The sequence below is a fragment of the Schistosoma mansoni genome, chromosome W, assembly GCF_000237925.1.
Source record: "Schistosoma mansoni strain Puerto Rico chromosome W, complete genome".
NCBI classification, from domain to species: Eukaryota; Metazoa; Platyhelminthes; class Trematoda; order Strigeidida; family Schistosomatidae; genus Schistosoma; species Schistosoma mansoni.
Genome location: NC_031502.1, coordinates 50,821,628 through 50,838,037, shown reverse-complemented (window position 1 = coordinate 50,838,037; position 16,410 = coordinate 50,821,628). Strand labels below are relative to the sequence as shown.

Genomic DNA, 16,410 nt, shown 5'->3' with positions numbered 1-16,410 from the left:
CCAACATGGGAAACCTGGAAGCACTGGACGGCCCTTTCGTCCTATTATGGGACTCCTCAGCAGTGCGCATCCACGATCCCACACCCGCGAGATTCGAACCCAGGACCTACCAGCTTCCCGCCGGAGCACTTAACCGATTTATTTTACTTTTTAATTATCATCTAATTATTTAATGTTGATTAATACTGTCGTGCATTATGTATCATAGTTATTTAGTCCAGTAATAGAAATCTGAGACTATTCAGTTGTTTGGTATATATGATTTTCCCAAAAAACTCGTCCTTCAATCCATTTTTGATGTTTAAACCATGATATTCCTTCCTTCCTCTCCTACTAATGATACATTTCAGTTAATTGACGATTTTCTTTTCTCCAACTGTCAATATCTTTTCTGCTTGGACTACTCGCCATAGTTAATAATAGTTTACAACTATTATTTAATGATTCAATATATTAGAGTAATATATACCATACTTTCTCTTAATACTGAATACGAGTAGTTTGGAACAATACATGTTTATTCTGTACCTCAACTATAAAACTAACAGGAGAATGTCAAGTTAGATTTGTTAAAAGACAATTAACATTCAAAGTTACTTCTCTCAATCTATTTTTAAGTTTTTCCAATTCAATAGTCGGATAGTGTTATTGGTATTCAATTGACATTTATGACCAAATCATACCGTGTTATCAATTCATAAAACAACCGAATTTTAATCTGTCTTAGGAAAAGAATTTATCAACTTTTTGGCTATAGTTTATCAAATATAAAATTGATGGTTTTAAATTTTAATTTTTGAACTATTCAAAGTTGATGACGGTTACGTAGAACTACCTTAAAAACTAATGTATCTAGTTGTTTATATGTAATTGTCTTTACTAGTTTCTCATGTCTTTTTTCCCCTTATTTCCCTAGATTTATTTATGTTAGTAGGCTTTTCCTTTGTTACTTTTTTCTTGTCACTCTTCTCTTATCGGTTTAATTACTTAAAAAAGCTTTAGCTTTGACCTTCATTTATTTAGTAGTTACAAGATCTAAGATTGTTTTTGTCTGTGTTTACCTGTCAAGCCTTACAAAATATATGCTAGTTTTTTCTCTCTCGATAGGACTAAAAGTTTTAAACTATTTGACTTGTCCAGCATTTTGTTAATAGCTATTATGGTCGTTGTACATGATTATGATGACACTCAACCTGAGCTATATTCTCTGGAACACTTGTTTTTTAAAGTTCTGTCTTGCTGGGCACGTCAATTAGATAGCGGTAAGACCAAAAACTGTTGATTTACGATCCTGGGCTGAAGTCCTACTCTCTTTTGTATTATAGTGTAATGACACTAAGGTGCTTCTGATGGATATCCAGAATCTCTAGAAGTGAAGTTTCCAAGCTCATTTGGTTTGCCCAACTTGGTGGTGTAATGTACCATAGAACGACAAGTTTCTGAAAGCACAATATTCTACTGATTAACTAACGTAACATATGTTTCACATGGAAAAATTACGCTCAACTATTTACAGAGTAGTTTATTATTTTTCGTATATCTGACTGATAATTCTCTCTCTCACTCTATTATAATATTGTTTTAAAAATAATGTTTAATCTTTTTATTCTCTCTTTTCATCTGATATTTATTAATCCCAATAGATTATTCAACATAAAATCGGCATTGAATTATCTTCTTCACTGGATATCTATTTCTGCTTGGTATCTTGCTTATGAATTATGTATTCTGATGAATTCTGTTTATACAAATCATACAAAGATTCACTGCGAAGAGAATTATCTAACGGAACTGTGGACAGCATTACTCACTTTAAGAAAACCAATATTTTCTTTGTCTAATGAGGTATATCTTTGCCACTTATTTTTTCTATTATTAATATAAAAAAACGTTTAGTATACAACTTGTAATTTACGTATAACGTATTATGCTGAACTAAATGACTGGAATACGCACCCCAGTATCATTTATATGTATCTTCATATCTTTCAATGAATAGAGAAAGATAGAGCTGGTTGAAGTAGTGAATAGTTATTTCAAATCATATCAACCAGTATTTTTTTCATTCAACTAAGTTCTCTGAAAGACTTTGAACAAAACCGTTTTTAGTAGTCTTATCATCTTCATGACAGAATTAAGAAGTTCTTATCAAGCATTTTTGTCAGTAATTCATTTTCTTACTGTTTAGTTGTATTTATCTGTCTCTACAATCGTAATCAAACACTAAAAGGTAAGTTAGATGAGATACATAACATTTGATGGAAGTGTTTTAAGGGAATAAGTTGATATGATACAATTCGAAATGAGTAATTTATTAAATATTATTTATTGATTAATAACTACTATATGCTTCACCTGTTCTGTAATACTGTACTATTAACATCAAGGATATTTGTATTAGGTTAGGATTTATCAATGTGTCACGACAATTTTACATGTAGTTTTAGACGTTTTGAAGTCTAATTGATTGTAATATAACCTGATGGAGCTGAAACCAATGCAAGGGAAAGAAGATTTTGTTGCATAAGTAGAAATGAGAAAAGTTAATTCTTGGTTTCCTTTCAGTAGATGATATGTAATTTTCCAAACGGTTATCTTTCGACATGCAGTATTATTATCTTCATCATCTTTCTGATTGTTTCATGTTGATTTCTTTCAGCCATTTCATATTGAATTTTTAATTGAATTTCGTCATATTTGTATAAAATTATTTAATAAAAATTTATCCAACTATATGATTATTCATTATGCTGAAACTGAACCAATCCTACTTTTACGTTTTCTCAATTTATTAAAAATGAATTCTAATTTCTCTGATGAGTTTACTTTGAAATTAATTGATTATTGGATGAATTGGCGATCGTTAACATATGATGTTGATCATCATGATCATGATCATCACCCTGATCATCAGTGTGTGAATAATTTTTTAGAATATATCTATCCACATGTTATGTGGTGTTTTCTAGAATTTTTCAATTTGTCATGTAATACTACTTGTTTTATGCAAAGAGTTCAAAAAGAATTCAATGTCGAAATTTTATTATCACGAGTATCGAATTTATGCCTAATGAATGAGAATATTTCTGGTATTCAATTTTGTATTCATCGTTCACGATTATTATATTTTATGACATGTTTACTCAATTGTCTATCACCATTAACATCACTGAATTATTCATTGTAAGTTTAACATTTTGTACCATTTATTATGGTATAACGTATTCGAAAATTTTATCGAAATCATGAACGGATGTAAGTTAGACCACCACTGAAAACTTGGGAGCACTGGATTACCGTCTCGTCCTAGTATGGAACCCTTGAGGTTAGACATCAACACTGTTAGATGCCTGTACAATAGTTTAGAGTTTAAGTGTTCGCCTGAGAGACTAAAGATGTTTGATTCTATTTTGGGTTTCGGGATCGTAGATATGGATTACTGAGGAGTCCGATTTTAGAATTAAACGACTGTCGAATGCTTCGAATTTCTCAGTGTTGGTTTAACTGAGATCGGTTTATGATTTCGATAAAATTTATTAATCTTCACAGCTTAATTCTGATTATTTAGAAATGTATCAGTATAAAACTATTTGAAAGACTATGAGGTAAATAAATATTGTATTTACAAAAAGAATGTTCGTATTGATTGTTTATTTATTTAAGCAATTTGTATTCTAGAGTTAATTATAGACAGCGTCCCCTTTTAAAGTCATCATCAGGTTGATATACATAGAAATGTTACATATCAAGGACATATATATATATATATATACAAAGGTAAGTTGTTTGAAAAGATATATATCAGAAGTTGTTTCGAAGCGACATTTGTCGTAGGGATTAAAATAGTGGGAAGCAGCAGTTAGGAACTTATTTCCGTATTGGTGAGGGTGACTAAGACGTCATGTTGTGTATTGTATCTGATAACGATTCTAGTAATGTTACTGGGTACGATCTACAACTAAAAAGAAGAAAATAAAATAGACACCACAGAATAACACCAACGAAAGTTAATGTGATAGGTCTGTCCTTAAATATATTCTTGATTGTTTTGTAACGTACTAATTTGAATAGATTTTATTTAAATTGTATCAAATGAACTAGGGGTAGCGTATGGGTAAAATATCAGCTAGAATGAAAGTTGAGTTATTATACTTAGTAATGAAAATTGTCACATATTTAATCCACATATAGTTTCAATAGTAAAGTGAGATATAGTCACTAATATTAGAATTTTTAATTCAGTGTCATCGGAGAGGTAGTCATCAATGTAGCGTACAAACAATGGTTGTGATTTAGTTTCATAGCTAAATTGTGGCGAACTGTTCTAGTGCATCTGCATTTGTAATTTAAAGTTCAATGACTCTCAAGAATATAATGTATAAAGCGCTACTGAACAAGTCACTACCTATGTTCATCTTTAATGTGAACACTATTCAGAATCAAAGGATAATATTTTAGAAGTGGTCGGGCATACCCTGTACACTAAAATACATAAGTCATCGTTGTGGAGATTAGGTTAGTTTACAACCCAGAAGTTGAATAGATTTAAAAGTCTGCGTTAAAACCTGCTCTGTAAAGGGCAGGTCGTGGGAAGATCTAGGACTTGAATCTACCACTGTATATTTTTATGGTTTGCTAGCTGATATCAATACAGGAAAAAGTGTGTTGGAATCTGTATTTTTGTTTCAAATTTGCAAGTGAAAATCTCTGCTTACTAATATTGATTAATCGTACTCATTTTTTTGAGATGAAATTCATTATAGAATTACTTCATTTGCTTTGGTTTTGCTATTCAAATTACTAAGACCCATTATGTATAAACACATATATCATAAAATCTGCATTTGGTATTTTAAGGATGATATATTTCGGATTCTACACATGCAATACAACCATTTCTTTTCTGTATATATTTTCATTTTATTTGTCACTCGTTGAATGTGATACCTTTGTTAAATAAAAAAATTATTTACTAGAGGACAAATGATAATAAAAAAAATAACTGAAGAAGATCGTTGAAATTATCATAAAACTATGGGTTAATTATTATATATTCAAGTTTTATTTCAAATAAATTATTTCCCGTTCACTTTTTCAACCCAAATATTTGTGTAATATTCCTTTAGGGATTTGTAAAGTGCTTGGATTTTTTCTGTGTTTCTTTACATGGATCCGTATTTTTTGAAATGCAACTGATGTGATGTTAGAGGTCGAAAATCTCATTTGTTATTGTAATATTTGTGTATGTATTTAAAGTTAATCTTATTTAAAAGTGACCATCAGAACGTCAGATATAAAAATTAATGTATGAAGGCATAAAAAATTAAGCGTACGATGAACAATGACAGGATAATAACGAATTGAAAAGATATATATAAAATAGATATTTATTAGTTCCACGCTGAAACATTCAAGGATAGTCTAGAAAGTAACCGTATAGTTGGTTTCACTTTTAAGCCATATTTAAGAACTACTGTATTTTACTAACGGGGTTGTTTTCTGAAGTAAGGATGAATTGGAAAAAAAGATATAGTGGTTTCATTTTATGTGGGTTTCGACTATTGATCCAAACAGTATATAAAGCTGCAAGTATTTTGACCAAAGTCTACGAGATAATCAGAATATTAGCGATCAAAAACTTGAAGTGATGTAATTTAGACTTTTTATTTTTCTTCTTCTTACTCAGTTTCCTCTTACTCTTGCTATCGGTGGTTTCATTTTTCAATCTCTCTGTTGTATATTTTTATCTACTATTGTTCTGTGGATTTCAACAACTTGAATTGATTTTCTATAATATCAATTTGACTACTGTCGTTCCCTTTCTATCATATCTTGAAATAGTCTAACTGATTGTACTTAAGATATTTTAGCGAATCATAATGATCCTTTTTTTGTAACATTGTTGTATGCATATTTTATTTCATGAAGTGGCGTCAGTTTCAGGATTATCAGTAAGCGAAAAGCATCAGACAACTCTTCAACTAAGTTTTTAACTCCTCATATTTGTATATTAGTAACCCAAGTCATTTATGTCTTTCTGTTGAGAATGATACTTTCATATCACCTATGAATTCATACTTTCGATTTCAATTGGTCTACTTGAGCAAATAAGCAGAAGTTTCAAGTGACAACTTTCCGGAAAAAAGTTAAGAAGATAGATAAACGTTAGCACAAACAAAAGGTATAGAGATCCGTAAACAAATGATGGTTGTTTCTTCTCAGTTTGTTTCTCTTCAAAACGCCACGTACATGTTATACTGGATCCAATTCAAACTCTATTGATCTTGTGTTGTGAAGCCGAAATCTTGTGGTCCGCGTTCCATTATTCAATCAGTTTGAAGTATGACGTAATCTTCACTTACTATCAGTCGTGAGCTACCTTTTCACCATCGACTTGTTGATTTCGTAGGTCGTAGCTTTCGATTAGAATTATAGTAATCCGCTTTAAAGCTAGTAGCTGTTAAATAAATAATAACTATTATTAAACTATATTGTTCTACTGAAAAGTTTTCATGTATTAATATTAATTTTTATGATAAACTGAAAATGAATAGTCTTTCTTTGTATTTCTTTTAAAATAAATTCTCAATTTTTCCATATTCATTGATGACAGTTATATGAATCAGTGGCTTAGTTTACTAAGTGATTGCTTACAATATCAACATTCAACTGAATCGCGAATTTCAGCTTCAAAATCTTTACAATTATGGACGTTGCAATTTCATCCAGACAATCATACAAAATCACCGTCAATATCAAATCAGATTGATTTAATGAAATCAGTTTTAGATATATCACAACGTAAAAGGTATAATTGTTGTGTACGTATTTTCCGTACACAAATTTATGGTATAGTTTTTGATTAAAAAAAAATTATTTTGTGGTTTATTTCTTTTTTAAAAAGAAAGTGTAGGCAGTTGATGATTTCGTCTCTTCATGCCAATTAAATAAAATTTTATTGAAACTAAATTAGGACTAGAGATGGATAGTAGCTGGTAGTGAAGATGGGGACGCGCGTTTCGTCGTCTTTGGGACTCATCAGATGGATGTACCTGCCACATCCCAGAGTTGATTGTACTCCGAGACTCGAATATGGTATCGTTCGCCCCAAATATCATCGCGTTATCCACTAACAAGCTACTGAGTCCAGATTGCCACTAGCTTGTGCCGTGGGTTAAAGTTTAATTCATTTTTGTATTGGTTATTTGAATCTTCCTATTTATGTTTAGAACTGAAATCGATTAATCTTTTCAAACAATTAATACAAAAATGAATCAAATTAGATGAATAAAAAATATTTTTGCGCTTTCTTATATTGCATGAAAGAGAGGGATATCAATGTATGTATCCGGCTACGTAACTATAACTGCTAGGGACCAACAAAAAATAGAGGAGTACAGAGTGAAATAATTTTTCATAGTTTAGTTAATGAATAAAATTATAATTTATTTGTTTAGGTCTTCATCTTTTCATAACACCAGTTTAGACTTTTGATCAACTATTCAAATTAAGATAATTCAAAGTTTCCTTGCAACTAATATAGCTTATATTACACAAATATTAGGTGGCTGGACGTAGTCGACAGGATAGTTGGGACTCAGGATTCATGGTAGTTTACACTCATCAACAAGAGTTGCCTACAATTTTAAACTAACCAATACTCCTTGTATGATTTATTCGTACATCACTCAGTTTCACAATTAGAGCTGTTACCACTGACAACGAGTGATCCCCCATAGGATTTAGATATTTACATTTTATCGGTCACTAAGTAATGACCAATTCCGTGTTTGTTCAGTCTGGTGATGCTTACTGAATTCTGTCGGTCAAGCTATAGTGTGGGCACTAACCTGAGTGATTTGACATTGTGTACACTATATTTCGATTCCAGATAGTTGTGGGTAATTGGTAAGAAACACTGAACCTAGGTTTCGTGCCATTTGTTACTCATCAACAAAGATTACATACAATTTTAAAGGAATCAATGTTCTTTGTGGTACTTGAATTCGCGTCACTTAGCAGTTTGTTTAGTATAGTGCGATTAGTACAGTGAAATAGACAAACATCAAATTGCCCAGTACTAAGTGATCAATCAATGTAAGTATACTGGAAATATTTTGATAATCATACGATTGATTGGGTTTTCGGTTGTGTATTTGTTTACAAATCTTACAGTGGTTTAATATCTCTCAGTATTGCATCTTATTTATTTAATTGTAATCTGCATATCTTTCCCGATTACATTGTATTTTGTTTGTTTTGTTTTTTCTTTCAACAAAAATAGATTGTTGGATTGTATATTTCATGGTTTATTTGATGAATCACCTGAAGTTCGTTCAATCCTGAGTACTGTTATCAATTTTTGGTTAAAATCATCCATAAATCAAACGAATTCTTTACATTTTAATCATGCGAATACTCATTTAATCACTTTACATAAACTATTGAAACAGATTGTTCCATTGTTATTATTAAATGAAAACAACGATGAAGACAAGAACATCAATAGTAATAATACTGATAATAAAATGCATTCAAGTGATAATCTGACATCCAGTGAATCTACACATTGGTTATGCAATAACTGGTTAACTATTATGAAATCAATGAATTGTCTAATGATTGATGAATATGAATCAAGTCAACGGTGCGTTGATTCACTGTTTATATATATAGGTTTTTACCTAGACAATTATCATTAGAAGTCTTTCATGATACAACTAGGTCCTTGACAAATTTATAGTTAACATCTATTTCATTTATTCCTTTGATACAGTCAGTCAGTCACAACGTAGAACTTCGTACGTACGTACGTACGTACATCAGTTCGAGTTGCCATACCACATTAGCACAGAGATGCAGTTGTCGATTCCAATCCCATAGTGGTAGAAGTAGTAAGAGTATAAACAATAATGTATCAAAGGAATAAAAATTAAATCTGGTTCAGCTGAACACGAGAAATAGAATTTACTTTATAAGTAATAAGATTATATTATCATGTAATGAATGGCGGAAAAGAGAGTACAACTAAAATCGTAAATTTATTAAAATAAGTGGACAAAAACGATATATAAGAAGGGATACAATCCAGTTAACAATACAATAAACAAAGTCTTCTTTGAGTTATAGGTGTTCCTTTCATTTTTACGAAAAAATGTAAAGGAAAATTACACCAGTATCTTAATGGACTGCTTTTATTCTGAACCATGTTTAATTGCTTATTAGCTGAATTGTTTATGTTAATGTGTTAGCATTGACCAAATCATTTGATATAGATTGTGGGCTTCACGCACATTTAAACCAAAAAGTGTGATTTACGATGCATCCATAACATCATAATCAATCTGTTTTGTTTTAAACAATTTCTATAAATAAAATAAATCTTTTAAGAAATTGTAAGGATGGCTCGTTGGCAATCTCAAGAAGCCCAGAAAGAACCGAAGACATTCCATCCAATCACCACTAGGGGAACATTCTAGAATGTCGACGTGTAGCCTCCCTATTGGATGAATAAGAATGACTCCCTATGTGCCTATTGCCTGTCCGAAATGATGATTTACTTTCAGCCAAAAAACTATAAATACATGAGATTTTTGTACTATATTAGACACTGTTTTGGGAATAACATTCCTACTTACTAGTCTTCTGTCTAATTTTTAATCCTGTGACTCCATTATCAAATAATCTGTCATTTAAATCTCACGAAATTTTTAACTAGATCTCTTATCCACATGAATAAGCTTCCGATCGATAATATTAAATTTGTTAAGTATAACAGGCATATCAAGTAGATTATTTAATTAACCACAATATAAATCATATTGAATGTTAATTCGTGTATCACAGCATTTCAGTTACGACTCGTATAGTTCAGTGATAAATTCTAAGACTATAAATTTGCATGATGCAGTATAAATTTCTCGAGGAGCATCATTTCCTAAGTGACGAGTTCCGAAGAGCACAAAACTCAAGTTCATGGTACTCTGTTGACATCTCCGAGTCACACAACATACCACAGAAGTTGAGCCATATTAAAAGTGTTGGGAGGTTTTTTTTTGAAATTTTCGAATAAAAGGAAAATCTAATATTTCAAGGTATTCATCCTTGCAGCTACCATTTTAATATAAGTTTTAGTAGTTAAAGTATATTAAGATAATATTATTATTGCTATAATTGCCACACATTTTCATCAACTAGGTCTCAAAATGGGTTTATCATGCATCACTTAAACTGGCTTGTTATATATGTCTTTACTAAGATTAATTTCTTGTTACCTGTCTCAACAAGAAGCCTGTTTTACTGATTTCTCATCTGTCCTTCTTGTAGATCACAGAAAATATTAATGAATTCGTTTGAGGGATTGTCGAATTTTTCCTTTCATGATGGAAAAATAAAAGCTCTCCCCTGTAGTTAAGATATAGCAGTAATGTTCTACAAAATAGAATTTGTGTTTTTCATTGAAGCCATACCGAAGATGTTGTTTAGAAGAACAATGAAAGTATCACAACAACTGCAACTTAATTTAGAGCGATTTAACCCTATCCAAAGATTCACATATTTATTTATCCTATTCACTTATGAAGAGGCATAGTACTTTGTAAAATTTCCTTGGTTTAAATGAATCTTTTTAAAATTATACTTCTTCTTACTGTTAGTGTTGTTCATGTAACAAAAATACACCTATCGAATACTTTTTTTTCTCTGTACTGTTTACTTTTAGGAATATGTTGTATGATAGAGAAGCCTATAATACATTCTGCGAACCACGTTTACAAATTGACTTATTATTTACATATCTTCGTATGGAACGGAATATGACTAAAGAGGTAAAAATAAAATTTTCAGAAATATTCTTGTTTCATTAAATTCACTCACTGATTCATGGAGAATATATAGATTATTTTCAGTCCGTTTACCATTTAAAATACATTTAAGCATCATCCTCAGAAAAAAATGTAATCGGCTATTTATGACATTCATCAATATCGTGAGTACCAATTAAAAACCAGTTTCTTAGTTAACATCTGGTAGAGTCATTAATCATTGGTGTTTTTAAAAAATTGAGTGGGCAATGTATTTTAGTAAAGTTGAATATTGGCTAGCGATAGAATCCAGGACATTCGTTTTATCCTACTTGATACTTATCAGCCGAATGTGCTTGCGTCCTAGTGTTGATTTCCACATCGGGACTCGAACGCTGTACTTTTCGCTCAACTTTTAGTTCACTGAGTTCAGATAGCTACTAATATATACAACGGGTATTAGTTTTCAGCAAAATTGAAGGTAAAATTTTAACGGATGAATTTATATTCAGTAAAGAAACAAACAAGTTAGATTCTTATTTAAATAAACTAGTATTGTCACACACCTGCCTTATTGATTGAAGATGATAGACGAAAGTAATACACATCGCAAACGTTTTAAAACTTTGCAAGAATAATGTTAGTAAGTATTCAGCTGACAAATTATTTCCCGTTCTTGTTGTTTTTCCTTTAACATATAGAATATGATTCATAGTGCATGGTATAATTTTACTATGATAGTGAGTATCGACCAAGTCAACCTGTTATAACACTATACCCTAGATATACTACTTTGCTAAAAAAAATTAAGCTACTGAAAATTGTTTAGAATCTTTAATAACAAAATATTCTTGTTTTTTAATTTACAAACACATATATAAACGAATAGTATTGTTTTAAATGAGATCTTCATTAGGCTTTAACACACAGCAATAGTATTTATATGTATATATGTAAAATATCAAACCAATCGAGTTAATTTGAGTCATTGATTATAATAAAATAGACTACATAGCTCAGTCAATCAGTCACAAGGTAGAACTTCGTACGTACGTACATCAGTTCGATTTGCCATACCACATTAACACAGAGATGCAGTTGTCGATTCAAATCCCACAGTGGTAGAAGTAGTAAGAGTATAAGCATTAATCGTAAAGACTAGGTTTTGAAGATGTTATTCAAGGAGTATAATCCAGTGAAATGAATTTAGGAAGAGAAAAAAGACAGAGACATGAAGAATTCAGAAGATTAGAATTTGGCAGAACACAAAGAGTGGATGCACCTACGCCATTGCAAACGATTTTGAGCCATGTCATTCAAGGTCTCTAACCATCGATTGCTATCATCTCGCGCATCCCAACCAAGTAGTCTACACCTACCAACATGGTTCAGTCCAATTGTCAGTGACTTCTTGGACTTGTGCCACGTTTTGGTCTGACCGCCCTTAGCTTTCTTCCAACCTACTCCTACACCATAAAGCATTGCACGTCGGGGCAGTCGGTGGTTGGGCATACGTAACTAGTGTCCCAGCCATCTCAACTGATGAAGTTTCAGTACTTCATCAATCGATTTTCCATCCTTACCTAGGTGAATGTCATATGTTGGAGGAAATCGGATACTTCACTTCTACTTTAAGTCTGTGCTGAAGATGTCTTGCAGAAGAATGGTGAAAGCTCCACGACCAAACCATCCAGCTCAGAGAACAAAACTCCACCTAAATTAATCCCACTGAGCTACAAATCTCTACCTCATTATTGTCATATGTTTGCTGATCATACACATAATCATATGAAATTAATCTACTATAATCCCTCTTGACCTTTTATTCATCTTTAACATTCAACGCATTTTATTTCATTAAGAAGCACTGCTTTGTTTATATTTTATATTGTTTTGAAGAATCTTGATCCGAATGTGTTTAAAAGTTAAAAAAAGCGGGCAAAACTATTGAATTTCTTTTCATTTCTTCATTCTACTTCCATTGTTTTGCCAACTACGAAATAAACATGACACAGTATGTATGTGCATAACTTTATAATTTTACTATAACAATCTTTTTTTCTTTGTTGAAGAAAAGTGTTTATTTCTTTATATGACATTGTTGAATAATTTGTTCCTTGCTGGTTTGGATTGTTGTCAGCAATGGTGATACCGATGATAGTTACTAATATCAATTTTGTTTCTTCAGTTAACCGTTTTTACTCAACTTTATGCTTGATATATAACCTAAATATTTTATTTATCAATATGGATTTGATATTTCACCTACTTTTGCTAACTAGTCAATACTTTTATTTCACCTATAAGGATATTGTGTTACAAAATCATTTTGAAAGTCTTATTTTGTTAATATAGTATGTATTTTTGCATAAAAATGACCTTTTCTTCTTTTTCTTCGTCTTCCATGTTCACAACTTATATTCCCAATGTTCACTAACGGTTTTTATGGTAATTCGCTAGCGGGGAATATATATATATATATATATATATATATATATATATATAGACAGTTTAAATTATCATTACATTATCTTTTTTTACTACTGTGTCAGTTGTTCAGTTTTCTTTAGTACATATTTATTTCTTAATGTTAACTACTCTTAAGTGAATTACGCAATCCTCATAATTTAAGTAATTTTGTTTTTATAAACAGCACATATTAAACTTGATAATTGATTTCTAATTCCACTAGCCGGTCAATAATACAGAAAACGCGTATTCCGCAATGGTGGGAAGCGCAATATCTTTAAATTATTTAGTTTTATTATCAGAAGGGGTTTTTGTGGAGATTTAGTATTCTCATAGTTGAAAGCGTGAGTCAATTGGAGCTAGACCACCATCGAAAACCTGAAAGCACTGGACGGCCGTTTTGTCCTATTGAGCAGTGCGCATCCACGATCCCGCCTCGCGAGATCCGAACCCAGGACCTACCAATCTCGCGCCAGAGCACTTAACCGATAGACCACTGAGCCGGCATCCGATGGTGCTAATGTCTAACTCCAACCAATCCACGAAGTTAAGCAACCATTCACCAATCGTCTTCAGTGAGTTGATATCTCACAACAGACGTGGTTTGAACTTCACTGGTCATTGCTTCTCACTAGAGGCTTTTCCCTGTTGGTCTAGCTTCAATTGAATCACGCTTTCAACTATTTAGTTTTATTTTTTCAATATTATTGTCGGATGATAACTACTTTCCCTCCTATTATTCTTGATATTTGTCATTCGACATTTTACTATGATTAGTAAATGGATGATTGAATAAAAATACCAATATGTAAATCGATTTCTTAGTTTCGTTTCTTCGAATAATGCAATGCTACAACCAGCAAACATTTTCGTTTCCATTTTTTTTCTTCCCCATAGAGTTCATCTTTTTCTTTGAATTTAGTCAGTGTTTTTATTCAGGGTATTTCTAAGTTGTAAAGATATATGTAATTATTTATGTACTGGAACATTAGCATTAGATTTTATAGTTATACTATCTTAACATAAACAATATTTTGTATCGGTGTTTTAAATGATTGAATTATCATTAGTCGGGAATAATTGTTTTGTTCTTCTTCACAATCTACTAATTTTCACTGTTAATACTTATGCAGAAGTTTACTTTGAAAATATTTAATTGTTATCCTGCTAAACACTTGTTTTGAAGATATATTTGTTGTAAGTACTATAACTTCGTAGATTTCACTATGACTAATGTTTGTGTATTTATTCTGTCTATCAATATTGGCGTATTCTGTTAAATTTGAGGTGATCTTTTTGTCAAATATTCCACATGTCAGCTAAAGTTTGAATCTAGTGTAACCGCGTACAGTGCCATTAGTCAAGTACAGTTTTTTTTTCAGCTCACGTTGAGCTTGTGATATTGAAGTAATATGACAAGATTCTAACTTGTGACTGAGTGGTTAAAAAGAGCTAGGGCTATTGTAATCACAGTAGTGTCGTTATTGATTTGTTAGTCATAAAATGCTTGTACTCTTGTCTCTGTATATTGCTTTTAAAGGTACAGACAGCATAAATGTTATTTACGAAACCATAGTTATTGTCAGGGTAGTACATCTAAATGCTCTTTTTCCAACCTTTTATATCATGGTATTTCGTCATCAATTTTATGAATTAGTAATTCAGTAAAGCATTTATTAAGGTTTTAATTCTAAATGTTTCATTCATTTCATTTAGAACAGATTCAGATAGTATCTGTAATGTTCATTGAAGAAATCTGGTTCAAAGTATAATATAAGAATATGTACTGGGTTATTGAGTTGTAAACTAAACTTTTTCTGCAGTTTGATATATATAGTACTCTGGTTCTCTATTTTCGGTCATTAATCATGTATCTGCTATAGTGTGATTCTCGGTTACTGGTAGTATTATTTTATTGTATTAAAGTAGTATATCGTTGAAAGGAGGAAATATTTCAATTCTACCGTTGTCTATATGTATACATGTAGCAATCATACTACTTTTGTTATTCTTATTTACAGAATCTCCTCCGTGTCACATTATCATTGATTAACCAAGCAGATGATCATTTACTGTCTATATGCAATGTAAAAGGTTTACAGATTGAAAAAATTTTAGCTATCGAAAGTTGGTGTGGTCCAATTATCCCATTTGCAGTGTTTACAAGAGATTACAGTCTTCAATTGATAAATTCATTGAAATCATGAAAAATAAAGATTTATACGTTTTAATATTGAGATAGTTACATTATAATTGTACATAATGTGGGTCAATAAAAGATTTGTTCAAATTGTTTATTATTATTATTATTGTATTTAATACTTGTGTGCGGCCTATGCTCCTACACGAGGGGTAACTAGCGTAAGTAAGTATTATTGTATTTGTTCGTTGTATACCATAGCATATTAGCGTTTAGGTCATTCGGTTTTCACACATATACAGGGAGTTCAATGAAAATAGGCTGACACCAAAGCAATAAAAATAATTATTCTTTAACAAACATTTTTTAATTAATTTATAAAAAAGAGATTAATCAGAACACGAATTGAGCAAGGTTAAAATTATTGATTAGTTTCTTCATTAATTAAAAGTACCAAGAAAGTAGAATGTTTTATTTAAGTAATTCTCATGGATGTTGTAAATGATTTGTTCGAAACCATAAATAGTAACTGCTTTACTTTACATGTAGCCGTGAAAAAAATACCAAAACGTTTGATAATCGAACCGTCTCTGAAATAACATTCGTAACATATATCAAAGCCGTTATTAAAGGATAGTAACATTCATTAGATTATCGCCAGTGAGTTTAAATTCACATTTCCATGCCTTTATGTTACTAATATTATGTTGGAAATGCTTCGGAGACTTTGAACACTCAAAATTTTCATCGTAATGCGATGTTATATATTTCATAATTATAATTAGATTGTATGTCCAAAACGTTCGTACGCAATGAAAACCATAATTATCAAAGAGTATATCTTGTTTATTATTATATACTCTACACATTACCCAGTCAGTCAGTCAGTTACACGTTACCCAAGATGAAGGTAAATCATTGTTCTGATTAACAGAGTAACTTTCATCTACAATCACATATTGTCATTATTCAGAAGAATCAGTTATATATGATAATGTT

The 16,410-nt window shown here is 31.1% G+C and overlaps 1 protein-coding gene across 1 annotated transcript; it reads left to right on the top strand.

Moving 5' to 3' along the window:
- Positions 1–2,797: 2,797 nt before the first annotated feature.
- Positions 2,798–15,478, top strand: Smp_124810 (hypothetical protein; the record flags this gene model as incomplete). The annotated part of the gene is made up of 5 exons (XM_018790060.1): positions 2,798–3,183; positions 6,614–6,808; positions 8,285–8,647; positions 10,721–10,826; positions 15,293–15,478. The coding sequence occupies 5 exons, from the start codon at positions 2,798–2,800 to the stop codon at positions 15,476–15,478; spliced, it is 1,236 nt and encodes a 411-aa protein (XP_018655441.1).
- Positions 15,479–16,410: the final 932 nt, after the last annotated feature.